We start from the raw sequence: 21,329 nt of genomic DNA, 5'->3' as shown, positions 1-21,329 counted from the left end.
GAAAATTAGTGGACAGAGAATCTGTTGATTTTGATCAATAAAAATTTCATTCATCTATACCAGACAAAAGTTTAAAATTTCAAGTTCAAAGACAAAGCAAGATAATTCATCAAACAAATTAAATAAATTCTGTGATTTGTATATAATTCATTCATTATGGGTGAAATAGTTCAAATCTTTCATAAATCCTCAAAGACGTTCATCAAAACCACTTAATACCAACTTACGGAAAACCGATAGCAGTACTACATTCTCAAAGCATGAAACCTATATTTTAAATGCACATACTTATATCAATCAATAATTAATTCAATTATAAGAAATGTCCTTATAGTACTCTACTACCATATGATAAACAAAAGTGTAGGGAGGCCTGGGTGGCTCAGTTGGTTAATGATCCCAGGGTCCTGGGATAGAGTCTTGCATCATGTTCCTTGCTCAGCGGGGAGCCTGCTTCCCTCTCTACCTCTGCCTACCGCTCCCCCTGCTTGTGCACACACTCTCTCTCTAACAAATAAATAAATAAAATCTTAAAAGAAAAAAAGTGTAATTATGATCCACGCAAAAAACTAAAGAGAAGCAAGGTCAGATGAACTTGCTATTCAACTGCTATACTTTCAAGCTTTTAATTTTCTATTTAACTGGTTTTCTCATTCTATGGCTGATTTAGCTGTTGAACTTGCACCTCCCTAGAATTTTGGCTCGGACAGAGCCTTTCTTTAAAAAAACAAAACAAAACAAAACAAACTCTTCACAGTGAAAAGAATTATGGTCTAAATCACAAAGATGACAAGAAACCTTAGCAATTTAAATAGACAAGCCTTGAAATAATATTGTGATCAAAGTATCAAGCATCCTAATAAAACCCAGGTGGCTCAAGCTTATCATATATGGTACTCATTACCACAATTGCACTATTTAATTTACTTCCTGGTGTCAACAAAAACTTTCTGTTATTAATTCCCCCCAGTTATGGATCTGCTTAAGTTACTGCAGTTTTCTGATGAGACAACTCTTCGTCCAAAAAAATTTAAAAAGAGAGAGCGGGTCTCCTTTTAAATGTTTTGGAACTGGAGCTATGGCAGGTAAAACCACAGAAACCACGGTGGCTTTGTATTATTAGTCATCTATATAAGTATATGTTAATTCCTAAGAAGGTACCAGATGACTCATGGTTAACACAGTTTTATAAGGGCTCACATGTTTACATCAAAAAGGTAACCATATGCACATAAAAAGAACTGTTTACTAGTTATAAACCTCAGATTCAAATAAGAGATTTATCCACTGACAAAGGTACACAGGTTAGATTCTACCAGTCAGTTCCTCTCACCCATACAAAACTTTTCCATCATTCATATGATGCTCTGTTGGTTACAACTTATAAGATTTTGAAGCGATTTTCCTATCTATAGGTCTTACTGACTTTTTTCAAAAGTACTTAAGTGTTTCTCAGGAAATTTGTTTTATGGCATAATTTGTTCCCAAAAAGATTCCATTTAGGCACAGTAAACATGCTAGGAATATTACATCTACCTCAATATTGGTGCCAAACACTGAAGCAGCAAAAAGATTATAACCAAAGATAGAGAAGAATAAGAAAAGGGTAGCACAATATAGTTACAGTCCCCGGATTTCCTAGTCGGTCTCAACCATAGGTACACACCATGACATCCAAAAGGTAAACTGTGAGAAGTGTACGGGTTGCACACATCCAGTTTAGAGGCAGCTAGTTTTACTGGTTACAAAGGAAAACCACTTACTGCTCAGTGTTTCGTTAGTGGCACCCAGCATTCACACAGATTCCTTACAACTAACTAACTGATCCATTTCCTTTCCATGCTCTCTTCTCTTTCATTCCACTTGTGCAGATGGCAGTCACAGCAGACTGGAAACAGTGTACAACACACCACTTAACAATGCTGTGTACTCAGTAAAGACAGAAATTCACATGACAGTCACTACTGTCTAAGTCATCTGAAATGTATTCTAGAAAGTTTTCCTCTGTCAGTCAACACTGATTTCCTAAATTAAATTAAATCATCTATTCAACCTATTGCTTGTAATTGCATTCAGTGGCATTTAATATGAACTATATTCCTCCCTTAATCTACCCAGATTAATCTATAGTTAATTACTTTCTTCATTCCATTTAGCAAAATATTAGAAGCTGTGCTTTCAGTATTTAAACGCGTTTCTTCTGTCTGAGCTGAATGTATATATTCAATCACCATTAATTTTCTGTTGACCTAAAGGTTAGAATTGCCCTTCATTTTTATTTAATACCTAGTATACATACACAAACTTAGGAAACTTTCTGAAGTTTAACGTTAAATTCAAACAATCATTTGATTCCAGTAGTGCTGACAGTAACTGATAACACTAAGAAGTAAACTTTTAAGTAAATACGTCATGCCTGGGGCACCTGGGTGGCTCAGCTGGTTAAGTGTCTGCCTTCAGCTCAGGTCATGATCCCAGCATTCTGGGATCGAGCCCCACATCACTTCTCCCTCTCCCTCTGCCTGCCGCTCCCCCCCTGCTTGTGCTCTCCTTCTCTCTGTCAAATAAATAAATAAAATCTTAAAAAAAAAAATCATGCCTACAAGTTACAATTGCAGGCATCTATATCCCTCACTCATAGTGATTTTGACAAAATACTGGGATTATTGACAACCCCCCTAAATTGTAGTGGATTACACATTTCATGTTGGGGTTTCTAATTCTGAATTTGTGGCTAATTTTAAACCTGGGCCTCTCTGAGCCCCAGTCTCCCATCTGTTAAAAGAATTACAAAAGTTCCTGTTGTGATCTACTCTGCAAATGTGAAAACTGAGGCTGAAGAGACCCATGATTTCAATTAGCAGTAAGCCAGAACTTTACCCAAACTTTAGCCAGAACTCAGTCTAAATGTCCTTCCCTTTATGCCTTTCAAAAATGCTTGCAAGATCTATGAATGATTTTAGGAATTCTCTTAACTAAGACTATAATGGTATTTATGTGTACACACATCATTTCCATGTATGTGAAATTGGCTATTATTTTTTATCAGGCTGCCCAGAGAATAAAGAGACAATTCGAAAGAAATTCAAGCCTGGATTCTGACAGAACATCAGTCTCACTGCTAGTTAGGTCAAATATCTCCTAAAGGAACATGGAAATAACCCAGATATGGCTTACAGTGATCTTAATATTTCATCTCATGTCCATACCATCCCATTCCTCATGCGATCACCAGGGAAAATGGCTAAAACCCATCAAAGTATTAGGTCAGCACTCTTCGCAAAACCTTTTACTCTCTTCTGGTAGTAAATCTTTTCAGTGTTTTGTCTTGACTACATTTTCAGGGCAGGAGTGGTGATGGGAGTGATAGGAGAAGAAATTTTAAATCTAAGGAGAAGAATTCACATTACCAAAAGAATCTTGGTAATAGACTTTTTAAAACAAGTACATTTATTTACAGAATAAATTACTGACAGAAAAGCTTTCATTTAAAATTCTGGGAGTCACTACTAAATGAGATCAAAAGTAAAAATAAAATATTTCCACTATGAAAGTGAAAAATACATGATGATGTATAAATTTTTAGGAACAAAATTATTTTAACAAAACTACAGGAACACTCTGAATTGCACACGTGGAGATATGGATATGCCGATATATACTAGTAAATCCAAGTCATTCTCCAACTACACAAAAATATTTTTTGGACACTTTCACCTGAATAGCAACCTAAGCTTTACTTTATACTCATAATCTAATTCACTAAAATAAAGTGCTAACAAATCTTCCCATGCTTCAAGTCAAATATATTGCTTAGAATAGCTAAGGTCTTTAAATAATGAACACTTCAGAAAACATCCTTAGTAGAAATACAGGTACACAACAGCCAGTGGAAATGCCTGGCACCTGGTTCCCTCTGAAATATTGATTTGATGAAATGAACAACAAATAAAGAAAAGGAAAGGGGAGTAAAGCGAGAGCAGATGAGCCTGGAAGCTACAGTGGCTTGAGGACAACCGCAGCTGCCGATGCTGCCCTGCTGCCTGCCGGGGTTATTACTGGCATGCTCCAAGTCCAAAGAGTCCCACTAGGACTCCGCTGCTGGACTCCTACAGCCACAGCCGCTAAGTGTGGGGTTAGTAACCTGCCATCAAAAACGACCTCTATGAAGTCAGCACTATCCAATTCTATAAAACAGTCATTAGATCTATTTCTGAAAAGACCACTGGAATAATTTTGTGATATTCTCACCAATCAAGTGGGGAAGAAAGGTGGTCTGTATATTACAATGTCTGCAGGTTCAATGTTAGAGAAAACAAAGGGTGAATGTGTATGGAGCTGAGGATAGTGGGGAGATGTAGGGTTGCATTACAATGCATTCAGTAACCACTATATTGCTACTTAAGCCAAAATAAAGGTTGCCTTTGTTTTCAAATATGTTAGAAAGCATCTAAAATGCACTGGGTAAAAATTACTACCAAAAAATAAAAGCAGCAAATAACCCCCAACGTGGAAAGAGATAAAGGTATGAAACCACCACTCAGAAAGTGGTAATAGGTAAGCCCTGAAGAGTAATCGCAAATGAATAAAAGTTTCAAGATCTATGAAAATTTCACCTAGTGAGATAAGTTGGTTAGCATTTCTGGGCAAGACAGGAAGCAAGCTTGAATTGTGTTGCTTACGACAATTTTTGGAAAAACAGAAACAGCAAGGATCTTTGGTTACACACTGTAACTGTGGTTTTTGACATTTTAATTAGTGCCAAACAGTTCATTCTTAATGGTTATTACCTTAAGGTTCAGTAATAAATTCAAATATCTATACCTAAAGTTGTTGTGGTTCAAAAGTAAGACAATTTTTATTTAATTAAAATGTAAACCACTGGGAACAGTAATTTAAGGATTACACTTTTAGACTTGGGAAACTTAGGAATTTTAAATACTATTTAAGTACTGTATCCACCTGTAATTTTCAAATCTTAAAGTATTACTTTAAGTCTGCACAAAATTTGAACACGTTTTACTTGGTTTCTTTCCAAACCATAGCACTTACACTTTAGGGACCAAGGGAGGGTATAGTGTAAAGCACTTTAATTTCTTTAAGCAGAAAAATCTTTTACCTTGACCACATTTTCAATAGTATACATCCTTCCATGCACAGGAATTCCTCAACTCATTTAAAAGGGAAAAAAACCTAAATTTTAAAACATTAAATAAACGCAAAAAATTTCTTCAAACTTTTAAAATGAAGCTAGACATTATTCCTACTTTTGTATTTAATATCTTGAGACACCCAAACTAAAAGAACAAAAAAATCATAAAAACACTGGGATCGATGCTTCACATTTGGATTGTATGTCTCATATTCTAATCACCTTAATAAACTGAAGACTAAACATATAAAGTAAGACTCTTAAGTTAGTTTCAAATCACAAACCATAGGCTTTCTGAGCAATCAAAATAATTTAAGCAATAATCTAAAGTTCATTGCCCTGAATATTCAGTGATAAGCCATTAAATACGAATGGTTTAACATTTTCAAAATACTACCATGAATATCAACAAAGAGATCAGTACCCAGGAGAATTATATAATAATTCAGTGTACAGATTCTCTCTAGTTACCTACATACACACTGTTTCATTTAAAATGAAATATATATGAAATGTTTTTATTAAATATTTACAATTCACTAAATATCATATTTAAATATTTACTAAATATTTTAAAAAGAGCTAAGTGCAGCAGGGTCCTAGGTTTCCATAAACATGGCACTAAATTATTGCCAGGAGTCCTTTATGTATCAAAAGAGCCTAGACGGCAAAAGCAGCTTCCCCACCTGGATACAAAATCAGCAACAAAATTTGAAAAATATTGTCAAGGAACATAATTACAATAAAGATGCCAAGTTGAATATATATTAAATAATTAAGATGCCAAGTTGAATATATATTAAATAATTTGTTCTTTATTTCTAGACATGTTTGTTATTTATGAGGGCCCAGAAATGTGAATAATTCTAACAAACTCACAAGAAACAACTTCTTTAAAAATTACTTAAAATACAAACAACACCCACTTACAAAATCAAACTTTACCTCTCCTATGAAGTCATCCCCCAAAAGAAATTAGTAGCTCGTACCTGAGGATTCCCATCACTTTTTGTCCTCCCTTACTCTAGACTTTTATCAAGTCTGTTCCACAATTCTTTACATATTTCTCTCCCACTTAAAATCTTTCAAAGTAGTAACCAGGATTTCCTATCTTTGGATCTTTTCCACCACCCATTCAATGCAATTTGCTGAATAAATGCTAAAATGAATTACTAAGAACTAATTTTCTTCTGAGTTATTTGAAACATTTTATCATACCTCTTAATGACCTGAGATCACAAAGTAAACACCCTCCTACTTTTCCAATAAGGTTCAAAACACACTCCAAAACGCTCTATATATATTTCTAATATTTGCACCAAGAAAAACTCTTTGAAAAAAATGCAGTAAAACAGGAATTTTTAAAAAGTGAATGTGTCGATCACAATGATTACTGATTATTCACATAGAAAATAATACAAAACAGTAAGTAAACATCATATCTTGTCACAAAATGTCTCCATCTGCATAAAAAAAAATACGAAAGCTTTCTCTATCCTGACTCAACTCTTCCGTGAACTCAAAAGCAATACAAAGCCAAAACAGTAATTATCGGGGAGGTTTCAAGCAGTTTTTGCCATGGGTGTGGGCTTCAGGCAAACTAAGAAGAAAGAGAAGGAAGGTGAGAGTTCAGGAAGCAAGTGATTAAGCAGAGATTCTCCCCAATGAAAACTATGGCTTACTTACGTGGAGAGTGTTGCAAATAAGGCAGCTAGATAAAACCTACTCTCTCTGAACCCAGTGATACAAAAATAACACCTATGCATTGAAAAAGTACTCCCAGTACATTTTATTGTAAACTACATTTTTGCCAATTCGTATTTAGCCTTTGAAAAGTCTAATACTCCACACGACTTCTTTTCTTTTGGAAGTTTAATGATAACAAAATAATTGTATATAACAGTCTAAAGTAGTTATTTCTTGTTCTAAAACTAAACTTGAATAATAAAAAATAATTTTCAAGTACCTGAAAGTGAACAAAAAAGCCAAAAGCTCTCTGTGTGTCTATATCACGTCAACGTGTAGAATTACTTCAGAAATTCTACATGCTACACACGTTCATACTGCCTAAGTTAGGCATCATTTCATTCCCCTAACTGTATTTTCATACAATATAGTCTTCATGCTTCGTTTTTGAAGAAAACTTATTTGAAGTCTAAGGATCATCCTTTGGACTGACTTAAAGAGAGCAAAATAAAAAATCTGTCCATTCCAAATATGAAAATTATGGATCTGGCTCTGATGCAGAATAAAGTAAGCTTCTTATATCACCTGCAATATTAAATTGATTTAGTCTGCTGAAAAATAAGACAGTGAGTTACTGGATCTGTGTTTAATTCAGTGCACTTTATAACATACTTAAGGAATTCAGTTGTATAAAACAGTATCTGAATCTTATCAGATGAAAATATTTTTCCCTTTTAGCAAGCCTCGGGTTGCATGTCTGAGAAAACAAATTAGTCTCCAGTTCTCCTAAGCTTGATAATAGTGCCCCCTAATGGGAATTTTAATATGAGTCTTTCTACTCAGTTTTTAAAAAGCATATATTCTCTAATATGAGCAAGTTATCTCGCTTTTAACTACAAAGTAAATCCTGTAATATCAAGATTTAAGCCACTTAAGGGAGAGTTATCACATTTGAAAAAACAAAAAGCGAATTCATGGAGAGAAACAAAAAAGAAAAACTTCATGCCCAACAGTTTTCTTGGTTTTGAATCACCCTATTGTAACATAATCCAAGGTGGCATTGATCTCATAAAGAAATTATCCTTCAGCTACATTTCTAGTACTCAGTAAGTGAGCAATTAACATGTGCTAAATGAAAGATAGTACAGAGTCAGGAAAAAACTAGTTCAGAACTGAAGTCATTCAATGTCACATAGATCTAAGTATAGAGCTGAGACTCCCACCCAAGTTTTTTGGCCTCATACCATTCATTACCTTTCCATAACACAGGCATACCCTGCTTTTGGAAGTTTGCGGTATACCACTTCACTTTTCTGAAAGACCTACTGAAAGAAATCCAAAGAGAATTTTCACTTTTACAAAAAAAGGCAAAAAGCAAAAATAACATTCGGCATTTGTTTTGCAGTGAACCTTTGGAGGGTAGCACGCATGCCAAGCAGCAAGAGTGGCCCTGACAATCTTCCCCAGCGTCAAGGTGCCAGCGCTCTGAACTGTGCCTGTGAGCATCTGTGCTTTATCTGGAGCTATCTTGTGCATCCATTAGCAAGATGTGTACTAAGGTACCAGAAAAGCCTAACAAGTTATTTTTTGGGTCTGGGAATGCTCAAAATGTTTTCTATATAAATTAATAGTAACTGCTTCGCTTTTTGACAAAGGTTTCACAGAAACACTCTACTTTCACAGAAACCTATACCTGGCTCACAAGTCTGCAACCGTCAATCGAATGTTCTTCTTCCCTAATATCTACAGACAGTTCCCCTAAACATCAACAACTCAGTGGGGGCGGGGAGTGGGGAGTGCAGGAGGGGTAAAGGAAAAATGCACTAAAATAAAGGAAAAACTACATCTTCTGATACTTTCCAGATGTACCAGTAAAACAAATACCCAATAATATCAGTGTTTTTATTACAGTGACCACAATACATTCTGGACTCAGAGTCAATATTAAGGACAACATCTAGAAAGGAATAAGCAACAAATAAAAAGTCATCTATTTATGATGGAAAGAGACAACTAATTACCTTATTCTTTAACCTTATAGAGAGGGAAAATAACAAAATATATATATATATACATACACAAAAAAAGTGGTCACTTTCTTAAAGTGCTGGACGGTTAAAAAAAAAAAAATTCAGGTTTGGTGCCCATATGGTCTCTGTCACAACTAGCCAACTATGCCACTGCAGCAGGAACACAGCCACAGAAAATACATAAATGAATGGGCATGGCGGTGTTCCAATAAAACTTTACACGCAGAAGCAGGCCCACAGATTGTAGCTTGTCAGCCCCTAATTTAAAACATTTCACTTTGGGACCACAGATTAAAAATCTCCACTTTACATGAGGCACCAAAACAAAAACACAGAAACAAATACCTAAGCAACTCAAAATATGTAATCATTAAAATTACAAAATACTTAGTGAGAACTTTACTTCCATAAGGTGAAGGGCAGAAAAAAGGCTCTTTCCCTAAATAAATATTAGTTTTAGCAGGCATAAAGAAACAGAAAAGCAGTACGTAAAACAATGGATGTTTAGAATGATTTAAAATAACATGCAGGGCTCTTCTATTCCACGATATATCCATATAATGAGAAAATTTAGCTTTTAGCTAGGTTTCATAAAAATCTAATGGTGACTACATAGTAAAGCCTATTCAGACAAATAAATGAATTATGTGAGAGAACCTAAAATTCCAGACTGATTATATAAGGGTAGGAAGAAATATAGAGTATTATCGTAGATCTTTCACATGTATAAGAAAAATAGCAAATAATATTCGCTTCTAAAGATAAATCAAGAAAAACAAATTTAGTTTTACCCAAAAAGCAGATTTCAGTTACAAAATAATGATGCTCCCCATTCTATACCCTTTAATCATTGGCTTCCACTTCACTAATTGTCCAAAAGCAACAACAGGAAAATCATGAGACTTGGAACCAGTCACCCGAAGATTTAAAGCCCTATTCTATAAATTCCCAGTTAAATGATTTTTGACAAGTTATTTGTCTTATTGAGGATCAGTTTCCTAATTTGGAAAATGGGACTGATAACACCTTCAAACGTGCAGAGTAACAACTAATTATAGGCAACATACATATAGTACACAGCACACAATGTCCAGCAATTTTTTTGTTAACACTAAATTGAAATTTCTTATGTCCATGTTGTTAAAACACTTTTTAATGAGCTTCTTAAAGTACGTATTAATAAAATAGCATATTGGTCAATTACCTGAAAGCCCATAAGAAGTCAGCATCCAACAATCAAGATCTAAAATTAATAAATACGTTTTGCTTTGTTCACCTGCCATAATTGCACTGAACATTATCTCTTGCACATATTCTAAATTGAGAATTTTATAAGACAAATTTAATTACCTTGAGAAAACTATGTGACAATATAAACTGTTCTGGAAAGGATTCTACTCCCAACTATGCCACTAACACAGTAACTGAGGAAATCACTTCAAGTGAACCCCTCAGACTCCTCACTTACAAACCAAAAAAACTATGTTAACAATCCCTTGTCTTCTCCTCTAGTCTTCTAACTCTAAAATAGTTATTACTGCAATATAATTAAGCATCTCCAGATATGCTGGTAGACAGAGGAACTGAGATATCCTAATACTGCCAGAATGGAGTGCAGAGAAATCCCAACCGTAATCTGATAGTATCACAGTAGTTCAGATGAAATATACAGTTTAGATGAAACAAGGAGAGCTTGGCCAGCTTAAAAACAAAAAGGTGCATACTGCACAAAAGTTTTTAAAAATGTAAATACCCAAGTGCCTAGAATAAAATAGCTTTGATTAGTTTCTAAAGGTATTACTTTAATGAAAAAATGATTTTTGTAAGACCAAATTGCAATATCAAGGTACTAACCTTAGCAAGAATATGTTCAGTGTCTATTATATCTTCAAGGTACTATGAGTATGTGAAATCAAATTACATAAGTAACATTTTATCCAAGTGAAAAGTCATCAGTTAAAAGTTACATAGAAAACAAATGACAAAAAGGAAAATTTTTTTAAAATCTCATTTATAACAGCACCAAAATGAATAAAACACCTGGGGATAACTTGTACACTGAAAACTACAAAACAGGTGGAAGAAAGTAAAGACAACACAAAGAAATGGAAAGACATCCTGTGTTCGTAGACTGAAGATTTAATATTGTTAAAATGTCCATACTACCCAAAGTGATCTACAAATTCAATGTAGTCCCTATCAAAATCCCAATGGCATCTTTATGGAAATAGGGAAAAAAAATCCTAAAATTCATATGGAATTTCAAAGAACCCTAAATAGCCAAAATCTTGAGAAAGAAAAACAAAGCTGAATGCCTCACACTTCCTGATTTCAAAACATATTACAAAGCAACAGTAATCAAAGCAGAATGATACCAGCATAAAATTCCTAGAGGAAAAAATAAGGAAGACGCTTCCTATCATTGGTCATGGCAATAATTTCTTGCATATTACACCAAAAGTACTAGCTACAAAAGCAAAAACAGACAGTATCGATTACATCAAACTTAAAAAGCTTCAGCAAAGGAAACAATCCACAGAGTAAAAAAGTAACCTACAGAATGGGAGAAAGTATCTGCAAACCATACATATGATAAGGTAGTGTTAGTATCCAGAATATACAAAGATCTTCCTCAACTCAACAACAACCATCCTAAAAAACAGGCAAAGGACCTTAATAGACATTTCTTCAAAAAATACATACGGACAACAAGCACATGAAAAAATGCTCACTCATCATCAGCGAAATGGAAATCAAAACCACAATGAGGTATCACCTCACACCTATCAGAAGGATCACTATCAAAAAAATAAATAAATAACCAGAAAAAAAATTTTGGAGAGGATGTGAAGAAATCAGAACCCTTGCACACTACTGGTGGGGAATGTAAATTGGTATAACCACTATGAAAAACAGTATGGAAGTTCTTAAAAAAATTAAATATAGAATTACTATATGACCCAGCAAATCCCATTTCTGGGTATATATCCAAGAGAACTGAATAGGATCTTGAAGAGGTATCTGCAACACTATTCAAAAGAGCCAAGAGATGGAAACAATCTAAATATTTATCAACAGATGAATGGATAAAGTGGTATATACATACCACAGAATATTATTCAGCCTTATAAAAGGATATCCTGTCATATGCTATAACATGGATGAACCTTGAGAACATTAAGCTAAGTGAAATAACCTAGTCTCTCTGGGCACCTGGGTGGCTCAGTCGGTTAAGCGACTGCCTTCAGCTCAGGTCATGATCCTAGAGTCCCAGGATCGAGCCCCACATCGGGCTCCCCGCTAAGTGGGGAGTCTGCTTCTCCCTCTGACCCTCTCCCCTCTCATGCTCTCTCTCACTCTCTCTCTCCCAAATAAATAAATAAAATCTTAAAAAAAAAAAAAAAAAAAAAAAAGAAATAACCCAGTCTCTAAAAAGACAAATATCGCATCATTTCATTTCACTTTTATGGGTCATGGGATTGAGCCCCACTTTGGGTATAGAGATTACTTAAAAATAAAATCTTTTTAAAAAAAAAAAAAGGAAGGAAGCAAGCAAGTAAGCAAGCAGAATGGTGGTTGCCAGAGGCTGGCAAGGGGGAAAAGAAGAGGAACTGGTCAAAGGATATAGAGTTTCAGTTTTTTGCAAGACGAAAAAGTTCTAGAGATCTGTTCCAGAACAACCTGCATATAGTTAGCACTCTATACTGTACACTCGAAAATGGTTTAGGATGGTAAATTATACTACTTGTTCTTACCATTAAAAAAAAAAGTTATATAGAAAATGATCCTTGAGTGTTCAGACACGTGGGAAATTATTTTTAACTAGATTTTTAAAAAAAAATCTTTCAGGTTACTGACCTTGGCCTTTGGTGTGAACTTTAACTACTAATGGCCTTTGCTAACAAAGCAATTATGCTCAGTGTCTTCTTTCTGAAATAGTTAAGCTCATCTTTTTTTTTTTTTTTTAAGATTTTATTTATTTATTTGACAGAGAGAGACACAGCAAGAGAGGGAACACAAGCAGGGGGAGTGGGAGAGGGAGAAGCAGGCTTCCCGCGGAGCAGGGAGCCCAATATGGGGCTCGATCCCAGGACCCTGGGATCATGACCTGAGCCGAAGGCAGACACTTAACGACTGAGCCACCCAGGCACCCTAAGCTCATCCTCTTAAATGTTAAGTCAAAATACTACAGAAGAAAATGGATGTTGGACACATAATGATGATCCCTACCCTTCACAGTGTAAATTATTTGCAAGCTGATTTCATCATGGGAAAGTTAACAACAGCACAGCTCCTATCCAAATTACTAAAATGAGAATCTTAAATTCCAAATGAGGCCAAACTAATGAAGTTTTTTATATAAATCCTCATTTCAAAGAATTTGCATGATTTTTTCAAGAAACTCAGTAATCAAGGGAATTAGGCTGGCCTGATAGACTCCCAATAAGAGATAATCAAAGGTTATGGTGAGAACTATATTAAAAACCATTTGTGGGGGTGCCCAGGTGGCTCAGTCCGTTAACCATCCAACTCTTGATTTTGGCTCAGGTCATGATTCAGGGTCATGAAATCAAACTCCACATTGGGCTCTACATTTGGCATAGAGTCTGCTTGAGATTCTGTCTCCCTCTCCCTCTTGTACCTCTGCCCACTCACATGCATTCTCTCCCTCTAAAATAAAAATAAAATCTCTCAAAAAAAAAAAATTAAAAAAAAAAAAAAGAAAAACCATCTGTGTGCACTGCAAAAACACATGAAAGGAGTACCCTTACCTTCATCAAAGTCAGCATCATCTTCTGTGTGCTGCGGGAAAGGAAAGCAGTTGGTAATTTCAAGACGATCTTCTACAACCAAGCCCAAAAGCACTCCTTGAACCACTTCAGTTCCTTGTCCTTCTTCTTGATAATGTTTTATTATTTTTAATACCACCTAAAAGAAAATACAGAAGTGACCTTAACAACCATCCATACAGTTTCTATTTCCTTTATTTCAAAGGAAAAAATGAACCATACTATGGGTTTGCAAAAATCACAAAATTATATAATAGAACTAACCAAGTTTCTTATAAATCAATTCCTTTACTCTGACAGAAATAATAAAACTCACATAATCTAAATGTACATCTGTAACTCCTGGAGTTTGAAGACATGTCAAAAATGTCCACGTACAGCACTCATGACCTTCAGGTCAAGGCTCCCAAAAGATCTGGCATCCAGGAGCTCCTTCAAACAGTATTACCTCAATCCAAAATTATTACAGAGGAAGTGGTCCTATTAATATCTCTTAACAGCACGATAATTTCCTGACACAGATGATAAAACCATCAATAAGACACAGAGATAAAAAACTCAATTACCTGAAAACCTGAAAGCAAACCGTTCCCTTGACAATTTCTCAACATCTCAAGATGGTTCCTGAACAGAACATCTCATTAAGCCAAAGGAAGCAACAATGGGAACATTTGGTAACAGAGAAAACAAAGAGAACAAAGTCTCCAGCACTACCTAATTTTCCTCAACCAGGATACACCACATAACCTCTAATGGAAAACTGGCTCTTACATTACTCTCTCCTTTAACATTTCCATAAAGATAAAGAGGTAACACTGCAAGGTTGGACAGGAAATTAATTTAAAAGTTCACAGTAACAATAATCATTAGTTATAATTCCTAGAAAATAAGGGTTTTGTTTTGTTTAATTTTTTTCTTTTTTTTAATTTTTTTTAGTATCATATAATGTATTATTTGTTTCAGAGGTACAGGTCTGTGATTCAGCAGTCTTACACAATTCACAACACTCACCATAGTACTCACCCTCCCCAATGTCCATCACCCAGCCATCCCATCCCTCCCACCCAAAGCATTCAAAATATAAAAAATATAATATAAACATATATAGATATATATATTTATAAATATAAAAAAATTTTATCAAAACTAAGCTAACTCATTCTTCAGTGTGACATCTTATGCCTTTATTTCCTACATACATGCTAAAATCTCAATTCTTTAGTTCAAAAAGTAATGTAATGGGCTTGCAATTCAAACTTGAAAGATGTCAAAAGGAAATTCCTGATCAGAACTAACAAATTCACATACAAGCTTTTGATATCCTACAGAAATAACTAAGAATTTACAAATAAAAATATTCCATAGATGTTTCATATTTACAAGACAAAAATCCTTGTTCTGCTTATGGTCTCCCCTCTTCAATAGTCTCCTAGAAAGGAAGAGATGTGTTTATTCACCACATCTTCAACACCCAACACAGGTCCTGGCACTTAAAAGATACTCGGAATCTATTTGCTCAAGGAGTGAATGTTAAACATTTATCAATCACTTACATCAAGCACTCCACAGTACCTTACACATAATGACTCATTCAATCCCATAACTACAGCATGAAGTGAGAAATAGTATTTCCTCATTTATTTGACAGATGAGGAAACAGAGACAATCTGACACAGAATTATTAAATCAGGGAGATGAAATATGACTTTGGACTTCAAGGTACTTATAATTACTTCACAATAACTGAGTAACTTTGTTTGTAGTAACAAGGCTGAAACAGAAAGAATGCAGGGACAAAAGCTCTGGAAGAAGCCGCTGTAGCTAGGCTGCAGAAGCAGGGTTTGATGCTTGAAGTAGAAAAGTTCAGTGTAAGGTTACTGGGTCAGGCAGCAAAAGACCTAAGCTAAGGGAATGGTCCTAGAGGTCAAATTTTTTGTGCCCTGATCACTAGACATCAAGTAGAATCAACAGGAAACTGCCACTAGCTGCTGTAATGCAATACAGTTTCTAATCTTTAGCAGCACTATTCTCACAAGCCACAAGATGGGAATGTTCCACCACAAAAGTCCTGTTTCAGCCAAGCTCATGCCCTTTCATTTTCTCTCCCTCCAACCAACCATATGCCTCTGTCCCTAAAACAGGGCTGATATATTTTTAATTAATCCTGTTTATGTCATGCTTCCTCTTACTTTTAAAAATAGATACATGAAAGCTTAATAGTCTCCAAAACAAAAACATACTCCTATATTTTGTTTATAAGCATCACAAATGATCCCACATACTTAAGAGCTCTGTATCACTTGTTCTCAGCTTATCAAAATGGCCTGCGGAGCTTTTTTTTAAATAAATGAAGAGAGGTCTTCACCCTGGCTACATATTAGAGCCATCAGTGTTTAAAAAAAACAAAAGGAAAAAGCAAAAAAAATACAAAAAGCAGATGGCCTAAATCCAACCTCTGAAATTCAGAGTTAACTGATCTGGGCTAAGAATCCTATATTGGTTTTGAGGGGATTTTATTTCTTTTCATTTTTGTTTTAGATTCTCCAGGTGATTCTAACATCCTACTTCATTCTAACTTTTAATGAGGAAGTATGGAGCAGCCTTCCTTTTTTTTTTTTTTTTTGTTTTAACTCCTCAGAGGACTGCAATGCACACAAGTGGTTAAAATCCCTCTGTTTTAAGACTCCCTATGTGGATGAAAAGTTGAGTACACTGAGAAACACAGACCCAAAAGTGAACATTTTATTTATAAAAGCATAAATATCACCCCCTAATAGAGGAACTCAAGCCTTACTTGGAAGAATCTCTAAAGCACAGAGATGAGAGGGAAAGTAATGCCAGCAATCCATCTGAGAAGCATCAAGTGTTCTGTAAGACTTAGGCTTTATAGCTTGACCCCAAATTTAAGACTGCTTATGAATGCTGACCGGATTTGTTTATCCTACAAATTCATGGGTAAATCAAGATTTTCCTACATATTATGCCTAAAGGATGGAAACAAACTGGCCAGTAGAATCCTAAATTACCAAATTCTTCTACACCCCCTCCCAAACTTTGTCATACTCTGGGTCTAAGTGTTTATTAACCTACTTGATTTGCCCTGCACAGTCAGTATTGGTCTCTGAATACATCAACTATCTCCAGAACAGTCTCCCAGCTTTCTGAGGTTTGCACATTCTCAAGTTGGGTGGATCTTAGCAAGGAATAGTAAACAGATGTCCGGTCTGCTGAAATTACCCTAGAGGAACCATTTTTTCTAATACTGTTTATTATTCAGCGCAATTTGAAAAAGTAAAGCAGACTATTTTGTAATCTCTAATGAACACAATACTATTTTTTAAAAGTGCCTGACTTTTTAAAAAATGAAAACCTAACTTTGCCCAAAAGGCTAAACACAACATAGTATTTAACTTCAAAGACACAAAGTATTCTCAATACTATAGGATAAAATATAAATAACAATCTAAAATATCCAAATAAATTAATTCTACCAGAAGCCAACAAACCTAAAATTTCAGTTAATCAGCATGATGAATAAAATCTTCCATCCTCCCTAAAATGGAACATTTAGCAGAATCTCTAAGACCTCTCTATCAAAACCATATCAAAAACTTACAATTCCATACCAGGGAACCATTTAAATCTGACCAAAACAAAGATTATGCTGATGAATTAGAGTAATTTTCTATCAAATATGATATCTGCAAAGACCAGTTACTACAGAAAGATTTGGAAGCTGTGCACAGAATCAAGAGAATTCTGTTATTTTTGCCTTCTTTCATTCACTCATTAATCCATTCACCTAAGTATGTGTTGAGTGACTTCTACAGGCCAGTCACCTCTGACAGGCCTATTGGGAAAATGAAACTAAAATCAAACACATAAGAGTCTTTACTTTCATGAGGTTTATATTTTAAAATAGCAAGTCTCAAAAGTTTTTGATCCTGAGGCCCTTTTAATACTCTTAAAAATTACTAAGACCTCAAAGAATTTTTATATTGATATTTACATATTAGAAATTCAAACTGAAAAAATGTTCAAAATATTTATTCACTTAAAAACAATAACAAATATATTACATTGTCATAAATTACATTTGTGAAAAATAACTATTTTTCAAAATAAAAACAATCAGGATACAAAAAATGACACTTTCACACTTTTGTGAAACATTTACATTTTCAGAAAGAAATTTTAATCAGGATAGACGAATAACATTGTGGGGCACCTGGGTGGCTCAGGCAGTTAAGCGTCTGCCTTCAGCTCAGGTCGTGATCCCAGGTTCCTGGAATCAAGCCCCGTACTGGGCTCCCTGGCTCAGCAGGGAGTCTGCTTCTCCCTCTTCTTCTCCCTCTGTGGGCGCGTGCATGCTCTCTTTCATAAATAAATAAATCTTTAAAAAAAAAGAATAACATTGTTTCACATTTTTTGTGAATCTTATTATTCTCTAGTTTAATAAAAGACAACTGGATTTTCATATCTGCTTCTGCATTCAATCTTTTAATACCACACAGCATGTAGGGCGCCTGGGTGGCTCAGTTGGTTAAGCAACTGCCTTAGGCTCAGGTCATGATCCTGGAGTCCCGGGATCGAGTCCCACATCAGGCTCCCTGCTCAGCAGGGAGTCTGCTTCTCCCTCTGACCCTCCTCCCTCTCATGCTCTCTGTCTCTCATTCTCTCTCTCGCAAATAAATAAAATCTTAAAAAAAAAAAAATTAAATACCACACAGCATGTAGCATCTAGAAACCTCCATTAAACACTCATAAAGAATGAGAGTAAAAATGACAAATAATGTTTAAATATTATTATGAAAATAGTTTTGACCTCAGAGACCCTCTATAAAAGTGTTAGGGATTCTCCCACTTTACGAACCACTATTCCAGAATGACAATTAAGAAAGTGAATGAAAATTATAGATAGTGAAGCACACTCTGAAGAAAAAAACAGAGGCATGAAAGGGAGGTAACCTTAACGTGTATGACCCAGGAAAGGCCCCTCCCTGAGACAACACATGAGCAGAGAAGTGAAGACCAAGCAGTTAGCTTGGGTGAAGAGAATACTTGCCAGCTATGGAGTTCAAATTAAAATGCTAATATTAACTTTTCATGAAGTACACAAGTCATACTTTAGCAGAACAAAAAGGCCTAGAGATGGATGAACGCTAGGATGGGAGCAGTAGACTTTCATGTTTTTACCAAAAGTACTGGCATATAAATAATAAACCCAATCTACTCACAGAAATAGTTATGTCTTAAGATACCATTACATTAATTCAAGATGAGCAATTTCATATAATTTTTGTTGATGAATTATGAAATACAATGTATTAACAAAATCCTTTCAGGAAGTATTACAATGATTTTTAATCAGCAATATTTCTAATACTAGTGTCAGAGCCAATCTTCACCTGGTAAAATAAGGGCTATGAAGCTACCACACAAAATTCCTCTATTAAAGCAACTCTTAATAAAGTTCAGGGTTAAAAAGTAAACTATTTAAGAAATATATCTGGAATTTTTAGGCCTTGCAATATGCCAATTTGAAGTACTGAATCCCCTCTACTCCTGCAGACATATAAAAATGTTGACTATACTGCATTTCTAAAAAGTTTAACCAGGGCGCCTGGGTGGCTCAGTTGGTTAAGCGACTGCCTTCGGCTCAGGTCATGATCCTGGAGTCCCTGGATCGAGTCCCGCATCAGGCTCCCTGCTCGGCAGGGAGTCTGCTTCTCCCTCTGACCCTCCCCCCTCTCATGTGCTCTCTCTCATTCTCTCTCTCTCAAATAAATAAATAAAATCTTTAAAAAAAAAAAAAAAAAAAAAAGTTTAACCAATCAAGCAAGACAAGGAATCCGATAACCAGAGCATTAACCCTGTGAGTTAACGCAGCAGTACCCACAGGTACAACAGACATAGATATAATACCCAAGAGCTAGGAGCTAGATTGCAATCCATTCTCTGTGCTGGATCAAAAGATGGTATCCTGGACTTCTGAGTCAGGAAAGTGGAAACTGAGACCTTTCCAAAAAGTTAGAACCCCATGAAAAGTGTTGGTGGAAAGGTAGAAGACAGTAATTGCAGCATCTTCTAGTTAAGTATAAACTTACTACATGACCCAAATTCCTATTCCTAGGAATTCACCAGGAGAAATGAAAATGTACCCACACAAAGATATGTCCACAACTGCTCATAACAGCATTATTCATAGTAGCTAAAAACTGAAAGCAACCCAAAGGTCACCAAAGTTAGATAAACAAATTGTAGTATATCCATTCTATGTACTACTACTCAGCAATAAAAAGGAACGAAATATCAGTACAACAGAGAGGAATCTTGAAAACATTATACTAACTGAAAAAAGTCAAATGAAATGCTATGTACTGTGTGATTTCATTTATATAAAATTCTAGAAAAGGCAAAACAAACCCCCTAAGTAGTTGCCTGGGGCCCAGGTGAGGGGGAGGATACTGATGGCAGATCGGCACACTCTTTAGGGTGAAGCAACTATTTTACACCTTGATGTGGTGGCAACTGTACAGTTGTTTACAACTACACCATATTATACATTTAAAATAGGTGGATTTTATTCTGTATAAATAATACCTTAACTTTAAAAACCTGTACATGTTTTTTAAAATCTGAAGAAACAATTCATATATGTACTCACTACCAATTTTTCTCAATTCAGAGTTCAAAGATCCCCTGAAATGCTTATAAGGAACCAGGTAAAAAACCACTGCTACATCCCTGCATTACATATAACATATGTTTTGTATAACTATATATAAACTCAAATTTATAATAACTCACATTTATAATAAGCCCAGGCAATCAAGAATAAATTAAACTATACTGTTTTAGAAGCCAAAAAAGTATAACATTTAGAATTTTGCCATTATTTTAAAGTATTTTGGAATTTAATGGGATTAACTAGGTATTTTACCGATAATTTCTATATACTTAAAGGCATTTTCCTGGAAGAAAGGTCTGTGGCATTCGTCAGATTCCCAAAGAGCCACAACACACAAAGGGTTAGAGTTTTAAAAATTAATAGTAATAAAACTTTATTATATACATGCAGTTATGCTTTTATGTTTGCATGAACAAGAATGGTGTGGAAGGATATATCTTTTATGAATCTTTGTTATTATTTAGTTATAATAAGCATGTATTTGTTTTTAATTCAAAAAACATCAAATGTTAAGGAAAAGTTAACAGAAAAGATTTTAAAATCCAGCAATTACAGCAATTTACTGCATGAAGTTTCACCAAAAAAAACCCCACTAATTTCTTTTCGACAACGCTACTGAGTTGACAGAATGATGTGGATATATCTTGATTTTAGCATGTTCTTTTAGGTATGTAAAAAGGGGGGGTGAATAAGTGGGCTTTGAAAGGAGAAGAAAATGAAAAAATACAACTATAAGCCTGAGCACCTGCTGACTTTAAATTCTAGTCTCCGGTTGATAGGGTCACTCTTCACGTCTATTCACAGATGTCACTGCACTCACATACACAAACGACTGGACAATATGCGTATGTACACACCACCGGGGTCAAAGAGGTAACTTCTGGATACACAGACTGGTTTTCAACAAGCAGAGAGATCTGTTTAAGAGAAGCCTAACATAAGCCAATTATAAATCAGCAAAAATATCAATTCAAACTTTG

The 21,329-nt window shown here is 35.0% G+C and overlaps 1 protein-coding gene across 2 annotated transcripts in view; it reads right to left on the bottom strand.

Moving 5' to 3' along the window:
- Positions 1 to 21,329, bottom strand: part of EIF3H (eukaryotic translation initiation factor 3 subunit H) — a 93,970-nt gene that overhangs the window by 59,771 nt on the left and 12,870 nt on the right. For both annotated transcript variants that reach the window (XM_036103548.2, XM_078072075.1), the window contains exon 2: positions 13,641 to 13,797. In XM_036103548.2, coding sequence (XP_035959441.1) covers positions 13,641 to 13,797 — 157 coding nt within the window. The remainder of the gene's footprint in view (positions 1 to 13,640; positions 13,798 to 21,329) is intronic.

Source organism: Halichoerus grypus, chromosome 5 (assembly GCF_964656455.1).
Source record: "Halichoerus grypus chromosome 5, mHalGry1.hap1.1, whole genome shotgun sequence".
In the NCBI taxonomy this organism is placed as follows: domain Eukaryota; kingdom Metazoa; phylum Chordata; class Mammalia; order Carnivora; family Phocidae; genus Halichoerus; species Halichoerus grypus.
Note: the sequence above shows the minus strand (reverse complement) of the source record. Positions and strands in the feature narration are given on the sequence as shown.